The 24,989-nt window shown below is 47.2% G+C and overlaps 1 protein-coding gene across 1 annotated transcript in view; it reads left to right on the top strand.

The window, feature by feature from the left end:
- The window catches only part of dennd4a (DENN/MADD domain containing 4A), a 127,592-nt gene that overhangs the window by 63,434 nt on the left and 39,169 nt on the right, over positions 1–24,989 (top strand). The window contains exons 16-20 of the mRNA XM_041849977.2: positions 8,437–8,576; positions 16,036–16,168; positions 18,040–18,246; positions 19,164–19,292; positions 20,022–20,196. Of these exons, the coding sequence (XP_041705911.2) occupies positions 8,437–8,576; positions 16,036–16,168; positions 18,040–18,246; positions 19,164–19,292; positions 20,022–20,196 (784 nt within the window). The remainder of the gene's footprint in view (positions 1–8,436; positions 8,577–16,035; positions 16,169–18,039; positions 18,247–19,163; positions 19,293–20,021; positions 20,197–24,989) is intronic.

Here is a 24,989-nt window from a genome sequence, read left to right as displayed (position 1 = left end):
GTTGTTCAGATGACCTCAGAGTTGAGGACAGAGTTTGTAGTAGGGCTAACAAGGAGAATAATGTGTTGAGACCTTGTCCTTTCAGAGGGCTGGGGACAGAGAGGAGCCTTACACAGGTCAGTGAGGAGGAAGGAGCTGGTTGACTGGATCATCACTCAGTCAAGTTAAAGACATGAGATCAAATCAAATCAAATCAAATTTTATTGGCCACATGCGCCGAATACAACAGGTGCAGACATTACAGTGAAATGCTTACTTACAGCCCTTAACCAACAGTGCATTTATTTTTAACAAAAAAAAGTAAAATAAAACAACAACAAAAGTGTTGAGAAAAAAAGAGCAGAAGTAAAATAAAATAACAGTAGGGAGGCTATATATACAGGGGGGTACCGGTGCAGAGTCAATGTGCGGGGGCACCGGCTAGTTGAGGTAGTTGAGGTAATATGTACATGTGGGTAGAGTTAAAGTGACTATGCATAAATAATTAACAGAGTAGCAGCAGCGTAAAAAGGATGGGGTGGGGGGGCAGTGCAAATAGTCCGGGTAGCCATGATTAGCTGTTCAGGAGTCATGGCTTGGGGGTAGAAGCTGTTGAGAAGTCTTTTGGACCTAGACTTGGCACTCCGGTACCGCTTGCCATGCGGTAGCAGAGAGAACAGTCTATGACTAGGGTGGCTGGAGTCTTTGACAATTTTGAGATCACAGTCCCACTGAGGAGGAAGAGGTGGATGAGGAGGAGGGTTAAGATGATGAGGAGCAGGAGGAAGAGGTGGTGGAGGAGGTACAGTACAGTACAGTACAATACAATACAATACAATACAATACAGTACAATACAGTACAATACAATACAGTGTAATACAGTACAATACAATACAGTGTACTAATATACAATACTATACAGTACAATACAGTACAATACAATACAATACAATACAGTACAGTACAATACAATACAATACAATACAATACAGTACAATACAGTACAATACTATACAATACAGTACAATACAATACAGTACAATACAGTACAATACAGTACAATACTATACAATACAGTACAATACAGTACAATACTATACAATACTATACAGTACAATACAATACAATACAGTACAATACAATAAAATACAATAAAATACAATACAGTACAATACAATACAATACAATACAGTACAATACTATACAATACAGTACAATACTATACAGTACAGTACAGTACAGTACAGTACAATACAATACAATACAATACAATACAGTACAATACAATACAATACAATACAATACAGTACAATACAATACAATACAGTACTATACAATACAGTACAATACAGTACAATACTATACAATACAGTACAGTACAATACAGTACAATACAGTACCCAGTAGAATGAAATACTTTGCTTTGCTCTCTCTACTCTCTGTAATGACTAATATAATGACATGCTGTGAGCTAGAGGAAGTAGACCAAACGAGGCCAGTTTGCTAGTTTCCTGCCAGACCCACTGCTCTGTTTGTGTGTGTGCGTCTGTGTGTGCAGTAATAGCCTCATAGAGCAACATGACATTATAGAATTATGTTCAGGTCAGTGGACGCTGGATTCATGTAGACTAGGAGAGGGGGAGGAGTGAGGCGGGGTGGACTTGACGTATCCTTGGCATGGCTGTTCAGATCATTGTGATGGGGTAAGGAGGGGAGAGGGGAGAGGGGGAGGAGAGGAGGGGTAAGAACTATGATGCTGAGTTATGACCCTGATAGACATGGGCTCATTATTAATCCTTGTTTGTCTGGATGAACCCTTAGGCTCTGATCTGTAATAGGATCTTGAAATCTGGTCTGGAATCTGGTCTGGAATCTGGTCTGGAATCTGGTCTGGAATCTGGTCTGGAATCTGGTCTGAAATCTGGTCTGGAATCTGGTCTGGAATCTGTGGTCTCCTTTCTGGCGCACAGGATCCAAGTGGTTCAGACAGCTGCTCAGAAGCAGATCACTGATCATAGATAGCATTAGCCCCTCTGTCTCTGTCTCTGTCTCTGTCTCTGTCTCTGTCTCTGTCTCTGTCTCTGTCTCTGTCTCTGTCTCTGTCTCTGTCTCTGTCTCTGTCTCTGTCTCTCTCTCTGTCTCTGTCTCTGTCTCTGTCCTGTCTCTGTCTCAACCCAGACTATGTCTCTGTCTCTGTCCAGACTCTGTCTCTGTCCATACTCTGTCTCTGTCTATGTCCAGACTCTGTCTCTGTCTCTGTCTCTGTCCAGACTCTGTCTCTGTCCAGACTATGTCTGTGTCTCTGTCTCTGTCCAGACTCTGTCTCTGTCTCTGTCCAGACTCTGTCTTTGTCCAGACTCTCTCTGTCCAGACTCTGTCGCGTCTCTGTCTCTGTCCAGACTCTGTCTCTGACCAGACTTTGTCTCTGTCCAGGCTCTGTCTTTGTCCAGATTATGTCTCTGTCCAGATTATGTCTCTGTCCAGATTATGTCTCTGACCAGACTTTGTCTCTGTCTCTGTCCAGTCTCTGTCCAGACTCTGTCTCTGTCCAGACTCTGTCTCTGACCAGACTTTGTCTCTGTCTCTGTCCAGACTCTGTCTCTGTCCAGATTATGTCTCTGTCCAGGCTCTGTCTCTGTCCAGATTATGTCTCTGTCCAGGCTCTGTCTCTGTCCAGATTATGTCTCTGTCCAGGCTCTGTCTCTGTCCAGATTATGTCTCTGTCCAGGCTCTGTCTCTGTCCAGATTATGTCTCTGTCCAGGCTCTGTCTCTGTCCAGATTATGTCTCTGTCCAGGCTCTGTCTCTGTCCAGATTATGTCTCTGTCCAGGCTCTGTCTCTGTCCAGATTATGTCTCTGTCCAGGCTCTGTCTCTGTCCAAACTCTACAGCCTTTGTCAAGCAAAAAGGGAGGTAATAATCCTCATATGCATGTGTTCTTTATGAATCCCTTTTTGTTATAATGAGAGAGAAGAGAACCAAACCTTATTTGTATTTATTATGGATCCCCATTAGTTCCTGCCAAGGCAGCAGCTACTCTTCCTGGGGTTTATTAAGGATCCCCATTAGTTCCTGCCAAGACACCAGCTACTCTTCCTGGGGTTTATTATGGATCCCCATTAGTTCCTGCCAAGGCAGCAGCTACTCTTCCTGGGGTTTATTATGGATCCCCATTAGTTCCTGCCAAGGCAGCAGCTACTCTTCCTGGGGTTTATTATGGATCCCCAATAGTTCCTGCCAAGGCAGCAGCTACTCTTCCTGGGGTTTATTATGGATCCCCATTAGTTCCTGCCAAGGCAGCAGCTACTCTTCCTGGGGTTTATTATGGATCCCCATTAGTTCCTGCCAAAGCAGCTACTCTTCCTGGGGTTTATTATGGATCCCCATTAGTTCCTGCCAAGGCAGCAGCTACTCTTCCTGGGGTTTATTATGGATCCCCATTAGTTCCTGCCAAGGCAGCAGCTACTCTTCCTGGGGTTTATTATGGATCCCCATTAGTTCCTGCCAAGGCAGCAGCTACTCTTCCTGGGGTTTATTATGGATCCCCATTAGTTCCTGCCAAGGCAGCAGCTACTCTTCCTGGGGTTTATTATGGATCCCCATTAGTTCCTGCCAAGGCAGCAGCTACTCTTCCTGGGGTTTATTATGGATCCCCATTAGTTCCTGCCAAGGCAGCAGCTACTCTTCCTGGGGTCCAGCAACTTTTTATTTATTTTCTTTTTCTTTTTAGTCATTTAGCAGACGCTCTTATACAGAGCGACTTACAGGAGCAATTAGGGTTAAGTGCCTTGCTCAAGGGCACATCGACAGATTTTTCACCTAGTCGGCTCGGGGATTAGAACCAGCGACCTTTCGGTTACTGGCACAACGCTCTTACCCACTAAGCTACTGCCGCCCACATAAGGCAGTTACATACAGTTTAAAATATTACATGACATTATATTTCATAACACTTTTCACAACACATTTAGTGTGTTCCCTCATGCCACGACTCTACTACCACATATTTACAATACAACATCCATGTGTACGTGTGTGTAGAGTGAGTGTCTTATCATGTATGTGTGTCTGTGCCAGTGTGTGTATCTCTTCACAGTCCCCGCTGTTCCATAAGGTGTATTTTTATCTATTTTTTAAATCAGATTCTACTGCTTGCATGAGTTACTTGATGTGGAATAGAGTTCCATGTAGTCATGGCTCTATGTAGTACTGTGCGCCTCCCATAGTCTGTTCTGGACTTGGGGACTGTGAAGAGACCTCTGGTGGCATGTCTTGTGGGGTATGCATGGGCGTCTGAGCTGTGTGCTAGTAGTTCAAACAGACAGCTCGGTGCATTCACCATGTCAATACCTCTCACATACCAGTAGTGATGAAGTCAATCTCTTCTCCACTTTGAGCCAGGAGAGATTGACATGCATATTATTAATGTTTGCTCTCCGTGTACATTTAAGGGCCAGCCGTGCTGCCCTGTTCTAAGCCAATTGTAATTTTCCTAAGTCCCTCTTTGTGGCACCTGACCACACGACTGAACAGTAGTCCAGGTGTGACAAAACTAGGGCCTGTAGGACCTGCCTTGTTGATAGTGTTGTTAAGAAGGCAGAGCAGTGCTTTATTATGGACAGACTTCTCCCCATCTTAGCTACTGTTGTATCATTATGTTTTGACCATGACAGTTTACAATCCCAGGATACTCCAAGCAGTTTAGTCACCTCAACTTGCTCAATTTCCACATTATTTATTACAAGATTTAGTTGAGGTTTATGGGTTAGTTTTAGTTTTTGAAAAAAAAAACGTTTTTCGTTTTTGAAATATTTGTGAGTGCTGAAGGTGCATAAAGATGGAGGAATTCAGTTATGATGTCATAGTTTGAGCACTGTCCACAGAGTTTTTAAACTACGGCGTGCGACATTGTTCAATGTGCCAGTAAATCAGCACAATCTACTTTTTTGTTTCTTCACATTGCCGCCGTCTTGGAGCTAGATTTGGGATCATGAATACTGTGCTAATGCTAATGCTAATGCTAATGCTAATGCTAATGCTAATGCCAATACAATAGAAGAGGAACATAGAGCAGGGTACAATACGGAGAACTAGCAAACGAGGCGTCTGTGGTAAGAACATGGGGGCTGCCATCTTTAAGCACTTTGACCCTCGGGCTCTGATCTGTAATATGGTCATGCTCTGGAATCACTGATCTGGAATCACTGATCTGGAATCACTGATCTGGAATCACTGGTCTAGAATCATTGGTCTAGAATCACTGGTCTGGAATCATTGATCTGGAATCACTTGTCTGGAATTATTGATCTGGAATCACTGGTCTGGAATCACTGGTCTAGAATCATTGGTCTGGAATCATTGATCTGGAATCACTTGTCTGGAATTACTGGTCTAGAATCATTGGTCTGGAATCAGTGGTCTGGAATCATTGATCTGGAATCACTTGTCTGGAATTACTGGTCTAGAATTACTGGTCTGGAATCAGTGGTCTGGAATCATTGATCTGGAATCACTTGTCTGGAATTACTGGTCTAGAATCACTGGTCTGGAATCAGTGGTCTGGAATCATTGATCTGGAATCATTGATCTGGAATCACTTGTCTGGAATTACTGGTCTAGAATCACTGGTCTGGAATCAGTGGTCTGGAATCATTGATCTGGAATCATTGATCTGGAATCACTGGTCTGGAATCACTGGTCTAGAATCACTAGTCTGGAATCACTAGTCTGGAATCACTAGTCTGGAATCACTAGTCTGGAATCACTGGTCTCTTCTCTGTCTGACATGATCACAATGATTTCCTTGTACTGTTCCTGTTCCTAGCTAGCAACAGATGACAGATCACTGATCATAGATAGCACTAGCCTCAACAGATGACAGATCACTGATCATAGATAGCACTAGCCCCAACAGATGACAGATCACTGATCATAGATAGCATTAGCCCCAATAGATGACAGATCACTGATCATAGATAGCATTAGCCCCAATAGATGACAGATCACTGATCATAGATAGCACTAGCCCCAACAGATGACAGATCACTGATCATAGATAGCATTAGCCCTTGTACAAGCTTTCTAGTCTTTGCCACGGAAGAAACAGGTGGTATGAACAATGCAAAACTTCCAAAAATATCAAGGCACTTTGACTCTCATGTATAAAAAGAATGTATTTTTTGTAACTTGGCTGATGTATGGTTTCATTATAGCTGTAGCCTTATTGTGTCTTTGAATTGTGAACTGTGTTGTTGACAGACAGAGTAGAGGAGAGAACTGTGTTGTTGACAGACAGAGTAGAGGGCAGAACTGTGCTGTGGACAGACAGAGTAGAGGGCAGAACTGTGCTGTTGACAGACAGAGTAGAGGGCAGAACTGTGTTAATGACAGACAGAGTAGAGGGCAGAACTGTGTTGTTGACAGACAGAGTAGAGGGCAGAACTGTATTGTTGACAGACAGAGTAGAGGGCAGAACTGTGTTGTTGACAGACAGAGTAGAGGGCAGAACTGTGTTGTGGACAGACAGAGTAGAGGGCAGAACTGTGTTGTGGACAGACAGAGTAGAGGGCAGAACTGTGTTGTTGACAGACAGAGTAGAGGGCAGAACTGTATTGTTGACAGACAGAGTAGAGGGCAGAACTGTGCTGTTGACAGACAGAGTAGAGGGCAGAACTGTGTTGTTGACAGACAGAGTAGAGGGCAGAACTGTATTGTTGACAGACAGAGTAGAGGGCAGAACTGTGTTGTTGACAGACAGAGTAGAGGGCAGAACTGTGTTGTGGACAGACAGAGTAGAGGGCAGAACTGTGTTGTGGACAGACAGAGTAGAGGGCAGAACTGCGTTGTGGACAGACAGAGTAGAGGGCAGAACTGTGTTGTGGACAGACAGAGTAGAGGGCAGAACTGTGTTGTGGACAGACAGAGTAGAGGGCAGAACTGTGTTGTTGACAGACAGAGTAGAGGGCAGAACTGTGTTGTTGACAGACAGAGTAGAGGGCAGAACTGTGCTGTTGACAGACAGAGTAGAGGGCAGAACTGTGTTGTTGACAGACAGAGTAGAGGGCAGAACTGTATTGTTGACAGACAGAGTAGAGGGCAGAACTGTGTTGTGGACAGACAGAGTAGAGGGCAGAACTGTGTTGTGGACAGACAGAGTAGAGGGCAGAACTGCGTTGTGGACAGACAGAGTAGAGGGCAGAACTGCGTTGTGGACAGACAGAGTAGAGGGCAGAACTGTGTTGTTGACAGACAGAGTAGAGGGCAGAACTGTGTTGTTGACAGACAGAGTAGAGGGCAGAACTGTGTTGTTGACAGACAGAGTAGAGGGCAGAACTGTATTGTTGACAGACAGAGTAGAGGGCAGAACTGTGTTGTTGACAGACAGAGTAGAGGGCAGAACTGTGTTGTGGACAGACAGAGTAGAGGGCAGAACTGTGTTGTGGACAGACAGAGTAGAGGGCAGAACTGCGTTGTGGACAGACAGAGTAGAGGGCAGAACTGTGTTGTTGACAGACAGAGTAGAGGGCAGAACTGTGTTGTTGACAGACAGAGTAGAGGGCAGAACTGTGTTGTTGACAGACAGAGTAGAGGGCAGAACTGTGTTGTGGACAGACAGAGTAGAGGGCAGAACTGTGTTGTTGACAGACAGAGTAGAGGGCAGAACTGTGTTGTGGACAGACAGAGTAGAGGGTTTGCTGTTGACAGACAGAGTAGAGGGTTTGCTGTTGACAGACAGTAGAGGGTGTGCTGTTGACAGACAGTAGAGGGTGTGCTGTTGACAGACAGTAGAGGGTGTGCTGTTGACAGACAGTAGAGGGCAGAACTGTGTTGTTGACAGACAGAGTAGAGGGTGTGTTGTGGACAGACAGAGTAGAGGGCAGAACTGTGTTGTTGACAGACAGAGTAGAGGGCAGAACTGTGTTGTGGACAGACAGAGTAGAGGGTTTGCTGTTGACAGACAGAGTAGAGGGTTTGCTGTTGACAGACAGTAGAGGGTTTGCTGTTGACAGACAGTAGAGGGTGTGCTGTTGACAGACAGTAGAGGGTGTGCTGTTGACAGACAGTAGGGGGTGTGTTGTTGACAGACAGTAGAGGGCAGAACTGTGTTGTTGACAGACAGAGTAGGGGGTGTGTTGTTGACAGACAGTAGAGGGCAGAACTGTGTTGTTGACAGACAGAGTAGAGGGTTTGCTGTTGACAGACAGAGTAGAGGGTTTGCTGTTGACAGACAGTAGAGGGTGTGCTGTTGACAGACAGTAGAGGGTGTGCTGTTGACAGACAGTAGAGGGTGTGCTGTTGACAGACAGTAGAGGGTGTGCTGTTGACAGACAGTAGAGGGTGTGCTGTTGACAGACAGTAGAGGGTGTGCTGTTGACAGACAGTAGAGGGTGTGCTGTTGACAGACAGTAGAGAGGTGTGCTGTTGACAGACAGTAGAGGGTGTGTTGTTCCCTTTCAGATCCACATGGACAGTGATGGAGTAGAAGACACCAGGTTGATAGAGCTGGACGAGTCCCATCGCAGTGAACACACTGTCTACATCAACCCTCCTGAACTAAGACCGTTGGCACAGGGAGAGGAGCATCCACTCTGCTATAGGTACTGTACACAGACACACACACACACACACACACACACACACACACACACACACACACACACACACACACACACACACACACACACACACACACACACACACACACACACACACACACACACACACACACACACACACACACACACACACACACACACACACACACACACACACACAGAGCTCCAGCTAAGCTAAACACACACACATATACAGTGGGGGAAAAAAGTATTTAGTCAGCCACCAATTGTGCAAGTTCTCCCACTTAAAAAGATGAGAGAGGCCTGTAATTTTCATCATAGGTACACGTCAACTATGACAGACAAATTGAGGGGAAAAAATCCAGAAAATCACATTGTAGGATTTTTAATGAATTTATTTGCAAATCATGGTGGAAAATAAGTATTTGGTCACCTACAAACAAGCAAGATTTCTGTCTCTCACAGACCTGTAACTTCTTCTTTAAGAGGCTCCTCTGTCCTCCACTCGTTACCTGTATTAATGGCACATGTTTGAACTTGTTATCAGTATAAAAGACACCTGTCCACAACCTCAAACAGTCACACTCCAAACTCCACTATGGCCAAGACCAAAGAGCTGTCAAAGGACACCAGAAACAAAATTGTAGACCTGCACCAGGCTGGGAAGACTGAATCTGCAATAGGTAAGCAGCTTGGTTTGAAGAAATCAACTGTGGGAGCAATTATTAGGAAATGGAAGACATACAAGACCACTGATAATCTCCCTCGATCTGGGGCTCCACGCAAGATCTCACCCCATGGGGTCAAAATGATCACAAGAACGGTGAGCAAAAATCCCAGAACCACACAGGGGGACCTAGTGAATGACCTGCAGAGAGCTGTGACCAAAGTAACAAAGCCTACCATCAGTAACACACTACGCCGCCAGGGACTCAAATCCTGCAGTGCCAGACGTGTCCCCCTGCTTAAGCCAGTACATGTCCAGGCCCGTCTGAAGGTTGCTAGAGTGCATTTGGATGATCCAGAAGAGGATTGGGAGAATGTCATATGGTCAGATGAAACCAAAATAGAACTTTTTGGTAAAAACTCAACTCGTCGTGTTTGGAGGACAAAGAATGCTGAGTTGCATCCAAAGAACACCATACCTACTGTGAAGCATGGGGGTGGAAACATCATGCTTTGGGGCTGTTTTTCTGCAAAGGGACCAGGACGACTGATCCGTGTAAAGGAAAGAATGAATGGGGCCATGTATCGTGAGATTTTGAGTGAAAACCTCCTTCCATCAGCAAGGGCATTGAAGATGAAACGTGGCTGGGTCTTTCAGCATGACAATGATCCCAAACACACCGCCCAGGCAACGAAGGAGTGGCTTCGTAAGAAGCATTTCAAGGTCCTGGAGTGGCCTAGCCAGTCTCAGATCTCAACCCCATAGAAAATCTTTGGAGGGAGTTGAAAGTCCGTGCTGCCCAGCGACAGCCCCAAAACATCACTGCTCTAGAGGAGATCTGCATGGAGGAATGGGCCAAAATACCAGCAACAGTGTGTGAAAACCTTGTGAAGACTTACAGAAAACGTTTGACCTGTGTCATTGCCAACAAAGGGTATATAACAAAGTATTGAGAAACTTTTGTTATTGACCAAATACTTATTTTCCACCATAATTCGCAAATAAATTCATTAAAAATCCTACAATGTGATTTTCTGGATTTATTTTTCTCATTTTGTCTGTCATAGTTGACGTGTACCTATGATGAAAATTACAGGCCTCTCTCATCTTTTTAAGTGGGAGAACTTGCACAATTGGTGGCTGACTAAATACTTTTTTTCCCCACTGTATGTACAGTTGAAGTCGGAAGTTTACATACACCTCAGCCAAATACATTTAAACTCAGTTTTTCACAATTCCTGACATTTAATCCTAGTAAAAATTCCCTGTTTTAACTCAGTTAGGATCACCACTTTATTTTAAGAATGTGAAGTGTCAGAATAATAGTAGAGAGAATGATTTATTTCAGCTTTTATTTCTTTCATCACATTCCCAGGGGGTCAGAAGTTTACATACACTCAATTAGTATTTGGTAGTGTAGTATCTGAGGAATTATGACGTTTTCAAATGGAACCTGAGAGGAGGTTTATTCAGCTTAGAGGGAGCATCTGGGGAGTAGTTTTAGGGGGACACCCCATAGAACAGAGGAAGTCTGTTGTGTGGAGACAGGGGATTGGTCTGTATGGGAAACCACCCACAGCAGGGTAAAGATTATAAATACTAGGTTGAGACAAAGGAGAGCAGAATAATCATATTTGAGATGGGGCGATTATTCTCCGGGTATCTGCAGGTATCTGTAAATCGACGCTGTAACCCTTTGTTATGAATAAACCTTTATGATGAAAATACAGTGTCAGCGGGTCCTCCTTGGTCTCACAGCATAATTAGCAACGTTTACTCGACACAACAGTAGCATTGCCTTTAAATTGTTTAACTTGGGTCAAACGTCTCGGGGAGCCTTCCACAACCTTCCCACAATAAGTTGGGTGAATTTTGGCCCATTCCTCCTGACAGAGCTGGTGTAACTGAGTCAGGTTTGTAGGCCTCCTTGCTCGCACACGCTTTTTCAGTTCTGCCCACAACTTTTCTATAGGATTGAGGTCAGGGCTTTGCGATGGCCACTCCAATACCTTGACTTTGTTGTCCTTAAGCCATTTTGCCACAATTTTGGAAGTATGCTTGGGGTCATTGTCCATTTGGAAGACCCATTTGCAACCAAGCTTTAACTTCCTGACTGATGTCTTGAGATGTTGCTTCAATATATCCACATAATTTTCCTTCCTCATGATGCCATCTATTTTGTGAAGTGCACCAGTCCCTCCTGCAGCAAAGCACCCCCACAGCATGATGCTGCCACCCCCGTGCTTCACGGTTGGGATGGTGTTCTTCGGCTTGCAAGCAACCCTCTTTTTCCTTCAAACATAACGATGGACATTACGGCCAAACATTTTTATTTTTGTTTCATCAGACCAGAGGACATTTCTCCAAAAAGTACAATCTTTGTCCCCATGTGCAGTTGCAAACCGTAGTCTGGCTTTATTATGGTGGTTTTGGAGCAGTGGCTTCTTCCTTGTTGAGCGGCCTTTCAAGTTATGTCGATGTAGGACGCGTTTTACTGTGGATACAGATACTTTTGTACCTGTTTCCTCCAGCATCTTCACAAGGGCCTTTGCTGTTGTTCTGGGATTGATTTGCACTTTTCGCACCAAAGTACGTTCATCTCTAGGAGACAGAACGCGTCTCCTTCCTGAGCGGTATGACAGCTGCGTGGTCCCATTGTCACGATCGTCAGGGAGAGAAGTAGACCAATGCGCAGCGTGTTGAATGAACATGTTTAGAATTTATTTAATAAAGCACGAACAAAACAATAAATGACTCGTAACGTCCAACGGTAAACAAATACCGACACGGAACTAAAACCCACCACCACAAGGTGAAAACAGACAGTTTAAATATGGCTCCCAATCGGAGACAACCAGCGAACAGCTGACACTCGTTGCCTCTGATTGGGAGTCACTCAGGCAAACACAGAAATAGACAACCTAGAACACCCAACATAGAAACAGAACACATAAACGAACACACCCTGGCTCAACATACAGAGTCCCGGAGCCAGAGCGTGACAGTACCCCCCCCCTAAAGGCGCGGACTGCGACCGCGCCTCAACAAAACCCACACAGGGGAGGGCTGGGTGGGCATTCCTCCTCGGAGGCGGCTCCGGCTCGGGCTTGACCACCACCCTTCCATAATTCCCCGTGAGCGCCCCTGGTCCGGTCCGACCCCGCTGGCTGGATCTGGACTGGACATCGACGGAGCGGATTGCTTACGCTCCGTTGTGGAGCAGCTGACCGGTACCTGATCAGGCACCAGACTGACGACGCGCACCCCCTGGCTTGGCGCGTGAGGCAGGAACGGACCGGACCTGGCTGACGATGCGCCCCCCTGGCTTGGTGCGTGGGCAGCAACGGACCGGACCGGGCTGACGATACGCACCCTGGCTTGCGCGTGGAGCCGAACGGGCCTCACCGGACTGACGACTTCGCACCCTTGGCTTGGTGCGTGGAGCAGCGACGGGCCTTACCAGGCTGACGACTCGCACCCCGCGCTTTGGTGCGAGTAGCAGGAACGGGCTGAACCAGGCTGACGACTCGCACCCCTGGCTTGGTGCGAGTGGCAGGAACGGGCTGGACCAGGCTGACGACTCGCACCCCTGGCTTGGTGCGAGTGGCAGGAACGGGCTGGACCAGGCTGACGACGCACACCGTAGGCTTGGTGCGTGGAGCAGGGACAGGCCGGGCTGGCTGGCGACGCACACCGTAGGCTTGGTGCGTGGAGCAGGGACAGGCCGGGCTGGACTGGCGACGCACACCGTAGGCTTGGTGCGTGGAGCAGGGACAGGCCGGGCTGGGCTGGCGACGCACAGCTTAGGCTTGGTGCGTGGAGCAGGGACAGGCCGGACTGGGCTGGCGACGCACCCCGTAGGCTTGGTGCGTGGAGCAGGAACAGGCCGGACTGGGCTGTCGACGCACACCGTAGGCTTGGTGCGAGAGGCAGGAACAGGCCGGACCGTACTGGGGACACACACCACTGGCCCTACGCAGGGATCAGGGAACGGGCCGGACCGGACTGGTAACACACCCCAGTACCTCTCGCCGTGCCTCCACACTTTCCCTCTCCTCTGTGACCAGTGGCCCCCTTAACCTGGCGGCCTCCTCTGCCAATCCGCTGGGCCGCTCTGCCGCGGTCTCCTGCTGGCCCGTCGTCCACGGCGTTAGCCCCCCCTAAAAATTTCTGGGGGTCTCTCTTCCCCGTGGGCCAGGCCTCTATATTTCTCGCCCAACTCTCGCTCTCCTGCTTCCAACTCCAGCCATTCTGCTCCTCCTTAGGCTTGACCCAGTCGAGACTCTTCCTCCACTGTTCCCAAGTCCATCCACTCTGCTCTTTACAAGGCTGGACCCAGTCGAGGTTGCCACGGAGATCTGCAAGCGATTCCCCTGGCGATGGCTCCTGGACACGCTGCTTGGTCCAGTTTTGGTGGGTTTTTCTGTCACGATCGTCAGGGAGAGAAGTAGACCAATGCGCAGCGTGTTGAATGAACATGTTTAGAATTTATTTAATAAAGCACGAACAAAACAATAAATGACTCGTAACGTCCAACGGTAAACAAATACCGACACGGAACAAAAACCCACCACCACAAGGTGAAAACAGACAGTTTAAATATGGCTCCCAATCAGAGACAACCAGCGAACAGCTGACACTCGTTGCCTCTGATTGGGAGTCACACAGGCAAACACAGAAATAGACAACCTAGAACACCCAACATAGAAACAGAACACATAAACGAACACACCCTGGCTCAACATACAGAGTCCCGGAGCCAGAGCGTGACAGTACCCCCCCCTAAAGGCGCGGACTGCGACCGCGCCTCAACAAAACCCACACAGGGGAGGGCTGGGTGGGCATTCCTCCTCGGAGGCGGCTCCGGCTCCGGGCTTGTTTATACTTGCGTACTATTGTTTGTACAGATGAACGTGGTACCTTCAGGCGTTTGGAAGTTGCTCCCAAGGATGAACCAGACTTGTGGAGGTCTACAATTGTTTTTCTGAGGTCTTGGCTGAATTTACTTAGAACACATTCTCATTTATAGCAATGACCTGGGGAATAGATACAGGGGGGAGGAGGGGGGATGAATGGGCCAATTGGAAGCTGGGGATGATTAGGTGGCCATGATCATATGAAGGCCAGATTGTGAATTTAGCCAGGAGACAGGGGTTAACACCCCTACTCTTACAATAAGTGCCATGGGATCTTTAGTGACCACAGAGAGTCAAGACACCCGTTTAACATCCCATCCGAAAGCCAGCACCCCACGCAGGGCAATGTCCCCTTCACTGCCCTGAGGTATTGGGATATTTTTTTTAAAGACCAAAGTATAGAGTGCCTTCTACTGGCCCTCCAACACCACATCCATCAGCATCTGGTCTCCCATCCAGGGACCGACCCTGCTTAGCTTCAGGGCAAGGTCTCCCATCCAGGGACCGACCCTGCTTAGCTTCAGGGCAAGGTCTCCCATCCAGGGACCGACCCTGCTTAGCTTCAGGGCAAGGTCTCCCATCCAGGGACCGACCCTGCTTAGCTTCAGGGCAAGGTCTCCCATCCAGGGACCGACCCTGCTTAGCTTCAGGGCAAGGTCTCCCATCCAGGGACCGACCCTGCTTAGCTTCAGGGCAAGGTCTCCCATCCAGGGACCGACCCTGCTTAGCTTCAGGGCAAGGTCTCCCATCCAGGGACCGACCCTGCTTAGCTTCAGGGCAAGGTCTCCCATCCAGGGACCGACCCTGCTTAGCTTCAGGGCAAGCCAGCAGTGGGATGCAGGGTGGTGTGCTGCTGGCTTCTTACTGTTACAGTGTAAAAACATGACATACCAAACCTGTTCACAGGGTTGGTTAACTCTTGAGGTTCCTCGGGTCTCCAATGAATGAGGTAAATCTGCTTTTAGTTTTAATGCACCTCACAGCTGGAACAAGGTTCAGAACTCATTACAATTAGATGTTCTGGTGCCGCTCGGGCAGTTTAGGGTGTTAATTGAGGACCTAGTAGCTGAGGAATGTAACTGTTTTTCTTTTTAAATAAATGTTGTGTTTTGTATTGAATGCAGTTTTGTTTTACATTGTATTGGTTGATGTATTGTTGTGATCAGGGCAGCCTTGGGAATGAGACCCTGGTCTCAATGGGTTTTCCCTGGGAATGAGACACTGGTCTCAATGGGTTTTCCCTGGGAATAAGACCCTGGTCTCAATGGGTTTTCCCTGGGAATGAGACCCTGGTCTCAATGGGTTTTCCCTGGGAATGAAACACTGGTCTCAATGGGTTTTCCCTGGGAATGAGACCCTGGTCTCAATGGGTTTTCCCTGGGAATGAGACCCTGGTCTCAATGGGTTTTCCCTGGGAATGAAACACTGGTCTCAATGGGTTTTCCCTGGGAATGAAACACTGGTCTCAATGGGTTTTCCCTTGGAATGAGACCCTGGTCTCAATGGGTTTTCCCTTGGAATGAGACCCTGGTCTCAATGGGTTTTCCAGATAATGAGACCCTGGTCTCAATGGGTTTCCCAGATAATGAGACCCTGGTCTCAATGGGTTTTCCCTGATAATGAAACACTGGTGAGCTAGTTCAGGGCTACAACAAAATGGTGAAACGTCTGATGGTCCCTGAGGAGAGGTATGAAACAAATATATGATATGAATAAAATAAACCACTGATATGATATATATGATATTATATGATACAACACTGCCTTATTTAGTGTTATGAAGCTACTGACAGTGTTGTGTTGTTTTGAACCTTACCCTGTCCAGCTACTCACAGTGTTGTGCTAACCTTACCCTGTCCAGCTACTGACAGTGTTGTGCTAACCTTACCCTTTCCAGCTACTCTGGGTTTCCGGTGCTGAGTCGTGATTTGTTGGAGCTCCAGGATGGGCTCCACCCCCCCTCAGCTAGCCTGACACAGAGACACACCAGTCCAGCCAGCCCTGCTGCCATCTTTAGACGCTCCAAACAGGTCAGAGGTCATGACCATACGCTCACGGGGCTATGCATAAAGCAGACAGACAGAGGGACGGACGGACGGACGGACAGACAGACGCACAAACACACACACACACACACACACACACACACACACACACACACACCCTAACCCCAACACACTCCCCGTCATCTGCCTCAGGCCTTCTTGATTCTGAACCTCAGGCATTCATAATCCCATCTCCATTCATAACCCCATCTCCATTCATAACCCCATCTCCATTCATAATCCCATCTCCATTCATAACCCCATCTCCATTCATAACCCCATCTCCATTCATAATCCCATCTCCATTCATAACCCCATCTCCATTCATAATCCCATCTCCATTCATAACCCCATCTCCATTCATAACCCCATCTCCATTCATAACCCCATCTCCATTCATAATCCCATCTCCATTCATAACCCCATCTCCATTCATAATCCCATCTCCATTCATAACCCCATCTCCATTCATAATCCCATCTCCATTCAAAATCCCATCTCCATTCATAATCCCATCTCCATTCATAACCCCATCTCCATTCATAACCCCATCTCCATTCATAATCCCATCTCCATTCATAACCCCATCTCCATTCATAACCCCATCTCCATTCATAACCCCATCTCCATTCATAATCCCATCTCCATTCATAACCCCATCTCCATTCATAACCCCATCTCCATTCATAATCCCATCTCCATTCATAACCCCATCTCCATTCATAACCCCATCTCCATTCATAACCCCATCTCCATTCATAATCCCATCTCCATTCATAATCCCATCTCCATTCATAACCCCATCTCCATTCATAACCCCATCTCCATTCATAACCCCATCTCCATTCATAACCCCATCTCCATTCATAACCCCATCTCCATTCATAACCCCATCTCCATTCATAATCCCATCTCCATTCATAACCCCATCTCCATTCATAACCCCATCTCCATTCATAACCCCATCTCCATTCATAACCCCATCTCCATTCATAACCCCATCTCCATTCATAATCCCATCTCCATTCATAATCCCATCTCCATTCATAACCCCATCTCCATTCATAACCCCATCTCCATTCATAACCCCATCTCCATTCATAATCCCATCTCCATTCATAATCCCATCTCCATTCATAACCCCATCTCCATTCATAACCCCATCTCCATTCATAATCCCATCTCCATTCATAATCCCATCTCCATTCATAACCCCATCTCCATTCCCATGGTTCTATTGGAGGTGATCTGTTCAGCCCAACAGACAGGCTAAGGCCTACTCATCTCTACCCCAGACAGACAGACAGACAGACAGACAGGCAGACAGACAGACAGACAGACAGACAGACAGACAGACAGACAGACAGGCAGACAGACAGACAGACAGGCAGACAGACAGACAGACAGACAGACAGACAGACAGACAGACAGACAGACAGACAGACAGACAGACAGACAGACAGGCTAAGGCCTACTCCTCTCTACCCCAGACAGACAGACAGACAGACAGACAGACAGACAGACAGACAGACAGACAGACAGACAGACAGACAGACAGACAGACAGACAGACAGACAGACAGGCTAAGGCCTACTCCTCTCTACCCCAGACAGACAGACATTATCTTTTTCTCTAACATACTGGAACTCATTGCTTACTCATCTGCCTCAGGGCTTCATTCTCAACTGCAATACACTTCATCATAATGTCATGATCTTCTCCCTGTACCACCAGGCTCCTGAGAAACAGCAATGAACTGTCCTGTATGACTGCCCTTACGAACCGCCTGATAAACGCCACTCAACCCACCGTTGTCAGACCGTACAACAACTCTTAAATGTTTCTTTTGTTTCCAGGAGATCCGCTCAGCCCAGCGGATGGCTAGAACCTACTCCTCCGTACCCCAGATGTGGTCCAAGTGTCTGCTGCGCCACTGCTACGGCCTGTGGTTCATCTGCCTGCCAGCCTACGCCAGCGCATGCCACTCCAAGGTGCGGGCGCTGCGCATGGCCTACGACATCCTCAGGAAGATGCAGGACAAAAATCTGCAGGCACCTGACGAGGTAGGAAACAATACTGAAAGATTCTTGCAGCGTCCCAATAATCGATCTTTTCTCCCCAAGCACTTCCCTTCGTGGATTTACAAGGAAAAGGGAAACTCAGTCTACCAATCCAATGCTTTGAAATTAGTGAGTGAAGGAGCGCACATGTCAGGAGAAAGGACAGCTTTACTGAGACCAAGGAGTCTGTGTACAAACTTATTTTGTGGGTTCATTGTGGATATCTCCTGTCCTCTCCAGGTGTCCTGCAAGGTGCTGATGTCCTCTCTAACTCCTGTCTTCTGTTCCAGGTGTGTTACCGGGTGCTGATGTCCTCTCTAACTCCTGTCTTCTGTTCCAGGTGTGTTACCGGGTGCTGATGTCCTCTCTAACTCCTGTCTTCTGTTCCAGGTGTGTTACCGGGTGTTAACTCCTGTCTTCTGTTCTAGGTGTGTTACCGGGTGCTGATGTCCTCTCTAACTCCTGTCTTCTGTTCCAGGTGTGTTACCGGGTGCTAACTCCTGTCTTCTGTTCCAGGTGTGTTACCGGGTGTTAACTCCTGTCTTCTGTTCCAGGTGTGTTACCGGGTGCTGATGTCCTCTCTAACTCCTGTCTTCTGTTCTAGGTGTGTTACCGGGTGCTAACTCCTGTCTTCTGTTCCAGGTGTGTTACCGGGTGCTAACTCCTGTCTTCTGTTCTAGGTGTGTTACCGGGTGCTAACTCCTGTCTTCTGTTCTAGGTGTGTTACTGGGTGTTAACTCCTGTCTTCTGTTCCAGGTGTGTTACCGGGTGCTGATGTCCTCTCTAACTCCTGTCTTCTGTTCCAGGTGTGTTACCGGGTGTTAACTCCTGTCTTCTGTTCCAGGTGTGTTACCGGGTGCTAACTCCTGTCTTCTGTTCCAGGTGTGTTACCGGGTGTTAACTCCTGTCTTCTGTTCCAGGTGTGTTACCGGGTGCTAATGCAGCTATGTGGTCAGTACGGCCAGCCGGTCCTGGCGGTCAGAGTTCTGTTTGAGATGAAGAAGGCTGGAGTTCATCCCAACGCCATCACCTACGGATACTACAATAAGGTGAAGAAATGGCACTTACAAAGACTACCATATACACTATATGATGTGTGCTTGATTGATCGATTGATTGATTGATTGATGTATTGATTGATTGGTTCCAGGAAGTGTTGGAGAGCACGTAGCCATCCAGTATGATTGATAGATTGATTGATGTATTGATTGATTGGTTCCAGGCGGTGTTGGAGAGCACGTAGCCATCCAGTATCATTGATAGATTGATTGATTGATTGATTGATTGATTGGTTCCAGGCGGTGTTGGAGAGCACGTGGCCATCCAGTATGATTGATAGATTGATTGATTGATTGATTGATTGGTTCCAGGCGGTGTTGGAGAGCACGTGGCCATCCAGTATGATTGATAGATTGATTGATTGGTTGATTGATTGGTTCCAGGCGGTGTTGGAGAGCACGTGGCCATCCAGTATGATTGATAGATTGATTGATTGGTTCCAGGCGGTGTTGGAGAGCACGTGGCCATCCAGTATGATTGATAGATTGATTGATTGGTTGATTGATTGGTTCCAGGCGGTATTGGAGAGCACGTGGCCATCCAGTATGATTGATAGATTGATTGATTGGTTGATTGATTGGTTCCAGGCGGTGTTGGAAAGCACGTGGCCATCCAGTATGATTGATAGATTGATTGATTGGTTGATTGATTGGTTCCAGGCGGTGTTGGAGAGCACGTGGCCATCCAGTATCATTGATAGATTGATTGATTGGTTCCAGGCGGTGTTGGAGAGCACGTGGCCATCCAATACTAGAGGAGGCTACTTCCTGTGGGCCAAGCTGAGGAACGTGGTCCTGGGGGTGGGACAGTTCAAACAGCTGGGACTGAAACAGACGATCCAGAATCACAACCAGGGCCAGAACCAAACCCAGAGCAGAGACACACAGCTATCAGGTAAATCCATCTCCCTTTCCAGTTACACAGAATGCACACAGTCCTGAAGCAATGGCACATTGGTGCCGGAGGAGATGGCTGCCGTTTTACGGGCTCCTAACCAATTGTGCTATTTTGTGTGTTTTTTCGCGTTGTTTGTTACTTATTTTGTACATAATGTTTCTGCCACCGTCTCTTACGACCGAAAAGAGCTTCTGGATATCAGGACAGCGATTACTCACCTCGAACTGGAGGAAGATTTTTTCTTTAACGAGTCGGACGCGAAGGATTTACTCCAGATACCCGACCAGGCCCAAATCCCCGTCATTCGCGAGAAGACGCAGATACAGGGGGACACAGGTCCGGGTGCCTTGTGAGAATTCGTCGGCGAGTGGGTAACCTGCCTCTACAATCCGTCCTATTGGCCAACGTGCAATCATTGAAGAATAAACTGGATGAGCTCCGTTCAAGACTATCCTACCAAAGGGACATTCAAAACTGTAATATCTTATGTTTCACAGAGTTATGGCTGAACGACGACTTGGATAATATACAGTTGGCTGGTTTTTCTGTGCATCGGCAAGACAGAATAGCTACGTCTGGTAAGACAAGGGGCGGGGGTTTGTGTTTATTTGTCAATAATAGCAGGTGTGCGATGTCTAATATTAAGGAAGTCTCAAGGTTTTGCTCGCCTGAGGTAGAGTATCTTATGATAAGCTGTAGACCACACTATCTACCAAGAGAGTTTTCATCTATATTTTTCGTAACTGTCTATTTACCACCACAAACCGATGCTGGCACTAAGACCGCACTCAATGAGCTGTATAAGGACATAAGCAAACAAGAAAATGCTGATCCAGAGGCAGCGCTCCTAGTGGCCGGGGACTTTAATGCAGGGAAACTGCATTTTACCTAATTTCTACCATGTCACATGTGCAACCAGAGGGAGAAAAAAATCTGCACCACCTTTACTCCACACACAGAGACGTGTACAACGCTCTCCCTCGCCCTCCATTTGGCAAATCTGACCATAATTCTATCCTCCTGGAAGTACCAGTGACTCGCTCGATACGGAAGTGGTCAGATGACGCAGATGCTAAGCTACAGGACTGTTTTGCTAGCACAGACTGGAATATGTTCCGGGACTCATCCGATGGCATTGAGGAGTACACCACATCAGTCACTGGCTTCATCAATAAGTGCATCGATGACATTGTCCCCACAGTGACCGTACGTACATACCCCAACCAGAAGCCATGGATTACAGGCAACATCCGCACTGAGCTAAAGGGTAGAGCTGCCGCTTTCAAGGAGCGGGACTCTAACCCGGACACTTATAAGAAATCCCGCAATGCCCTCAGACGAACCATCAAACAGGCAAAGCGTAAATACAGGACTAAGATCGAATCGTACTACACCGGCTCCGACGCTTGTCAAATGTGGCAGGGCTTGCAAACTGTTACAGACTACAAAGTGAAGCCCAGCCGCGAGCTGCCCAGTGACACAAGCCTACCAGACGTGCTAAATGACTTCTATGTGCGCTTCGAGGCAAGCAACACTGAAGCATGCATGAGAGCACCAGCTGTTCCGGACGACTGCGTGATCACGGTCGCCGTAGCCGATGTGAGTAAAACCTTTAAACAGGTCAACATTCACAAGGCCGCAGGGCCAGACGGATTACCAGGACGTGTACTCAGAGCATGTGCTGACCAACTGGCAAGTGTCTTTACTGACATTTTCACCCTGTCCCTGGCCGAGTCTGTAATACCAAAATGTTTCAAGCAGACCACCATAGTCCCTGTGCCCAAGGACACTAACATAACCTGCCTAAATGACTACCGACCCATAGCACTCACATCTGTAGCCATGAAATGCTTTGAAAGGCTGGTCATGCTCACATCAACGCCATTATCCCAGAAACCCTAGACCCACTCCAATTTGCATACCGCCCCAACAGATCCACAGATCCACAGATGACGCAATCTCTATTGCACTCCACACTGCCCTTTCCCACTTGGACAAAAGGAACACTTATGTGAGAATCTTGTTCATTGACTACAGCTCAGCGTTCAACACCATAGTGCCCTCAAAGCTCATCACTAAGCTAAGGACCCTGGGACTAAACACCTCCCTCTGCAACTGGATCCTGGACTTCCTAACGGGCCGCCCCCAGGTGGTAAGGGTAGGTAACAACACATCCGCCACGCTGATCCTCAACACCGGTGCCCCTCAGGGGTGCGTGCTCAGTCCCCTCCTGTACTCCCTGTTCGCTCATGACTGCGTGGCCAGACACGACTCCAACACCATCATTAAGTTTGCTGACGACACAACGGTGGTAGGCCTGATCACCGACAACGATGAGACAGCCTCTAGGGAGGAGGTCAGAGACCTGGAAGTCTGGTGCCAGGATAACAACCTCTCCCTCAACGTGATCAAGACAAAGGAGCTGATCGTGGACTACAGGAAAAGGAGGGCCGAGCACGCCCCCATTCTCATCGACAGGGCTGTAGTGGAACAGGTTGAGAGCTTCAAGTTCCTTGGTGTCCACATCACCAACAAACTATCATGGTCCAAACACACCAAGACAGTCATGAAGAGGGCATGACAAAGCCTATTCCCTCTCAGGAGACTGAAAAGGTTTGGCATGGGTCCTCAGATCCTCAAAAAATTATACAGCTGCACCATCAAGAGCGTCCTGACTGGTTGCATCACCGCCTGGTATGGCAACTGCTCGGCCTCCGACCGTAAGGCGCTACAGAGGATAGTGCGTACGGCCCAGTACATCACTGGGGCAAAGCTTCCTGCCATCCAGGACCTCTATATCAGGCGGTGTCAGAGGAAGGCCCTAAAAATTGCCAAAGACTCCAGCCACTCTAGTCATAGACTGTTCTCTCTGCTACCGCACGGCAAGCGGTACCGGAGTGCCAAGTCTAGGTCCAAAAGGCTTCTCAACAGCTTCTACCCCCAAGCCGTAAGACTGCTGAACAGGTAATGAAATGGCCACCCGGACTATTTACATTGACCCCCCCCTCCATTTGTTTTTACGCTGCTGTTTATTATCTACAATCTGTGCATAGTCACTTTACCCCTACCTACCTACATGTACATATCACCTCAATTACCTGGACTAACCTGTACCCCCACACATTGACTCGGTACCGGTACCCCCTGTATATAGCCTCATTATTACCTGGACTAACCTGTACCCCAGCCCATTGACTCGGTGCAGTACCCCCTGTATATAGCCTCATTATTACCTGGACTAACCTGTACCCCAGCCCATTGACTGTACCGGTACCCCCTGTATATAGCCTCATTATTACCTGGACTAACCTGTACCCCAGCCCATTGACTCGGTACCGGTACCCCCTGTATATAGCCTCATTATTACCTGGACTAACCTGTACCCCAGCCCATTGACTCGGTACCGGTACCCCCTGTATATAGCCTCATTATTACCTGGACTAACCTGTACCCCCACACATTGACTCGGTACCGGTACCCCCTGTATATAGCCTCATTATTACCTGGACTAACCTGTACCCCAGCACATTGACCCGGTACCGGTACCCCCTGGATATAGTTATTGTTGTTTTATTGTTGCTCTTTTATTGTTTACTTTAGTTTATTTAGTAAATATTTTCTCTTAACTTTTTTTCTTCGTAAAACTGCATTGTTGGTTAAAGGCTTGTAAGTAAGCCTTTCACGGTAAGGTCTACACACCTGTTGTGTTCGGAGCATGTGACAAATAAAATTGTGATTTGATTTGATCAAATAGTGTAGTAGGGACTGTTCACAGTGGGGCAATGTGGTCAAAACATCACGGTATTTAAAGAAAACTGGACGGTATTATTGTATTTAATAGTATTTTATGTTTTTGATAAATAAAACATCTACATGTGCTTTATGACCAATGGGTGGCAACATTAGCTCAGTTGGTAGAGCATGGCGCTTGCAACGCAAGGGTTGTGGGTCCGTTTCCCCACGGGGGGCCAGTATGAAACATTTATGCACTCACTAATTGGAAGTCGCTCTGGATAAGAGCGTCTGCTAAATGACTAAACTGTAAACTGTATTTCAGTCGTTCTGATTTGTTTTATACTGTTCAATGCAACTTCAACCCAAAATAATTTAAAGCGTTTTCATCCATTTTCTGCAGTCATTTGAGATCATTTCCAAACTGCCACGTAGGGATGCACAACATGGGCAAACAATCCAGGCCTTATTTTTAACCAAATGTTGCAAATGCGATTTGACTTGCGATTTAGAGCAAAACACTTGGGTGAACTGTTGGAATCATGGAAATAGACTGATTGTTCTAATTCTATAGTTAGAATATAATAGTGGGGCCCTTTGAATACAGTGTTGACATGACAACAAATGAAAATGCCAGGGAGGAGTCGTTGTGACAGGGTAGGAATCAAAGTGTTTCCTTGGGGACCCTATAATCTGGTTACATTGAATGTTTTCTCTTAGCTACTTCATGTACTTCGTGTAGCTAACATATTCATGCTTCGCGCATTCCTCTTTGATTTGAAGATACTGTTGCACAAACAACATGCTGATTTAGGTCTACACCATCGCTGGTATATGATTGACCTTATTTTAAGAAATACATCAGCGAAATACATACATGACCAAAAGTATGTGGACACCTGCTCATTGAACATCTCATTCCAAAATCATGGGCATTAATATGGAGTTGGTCCCCCCTTTGCTGCTATAACAGCCTCCACTCTTCTAGGAAGGCTTTCCACTAGATGTTGGAACATTGCTGTGGGTACTTGCTTCCATTCAGCCACAAGAGCATTAGT

The sequence above is a fragment of the Coregonus clupeaformis genome, chromosome 26 (genome assembly GCF_020615455.1).
Source record: "Coregonus clupeaformis isolate EN_2021a chromosome 26, ASM2061545v1, whole genome shotgun sequence".
Classification (NCBI taxonomy): domain Eukaryota; kingdom Metazoa; phylum Chordata; class Actinopteri; order Salmoniformes; family Salmonidae; genus Coregonus; species Coregonus clupeaformis.
The sequence above is the reverse complement of the archived record's forward strand: the minus strand, read 5'-3'. Positions and strand labels throughout refer to the sequence as shown.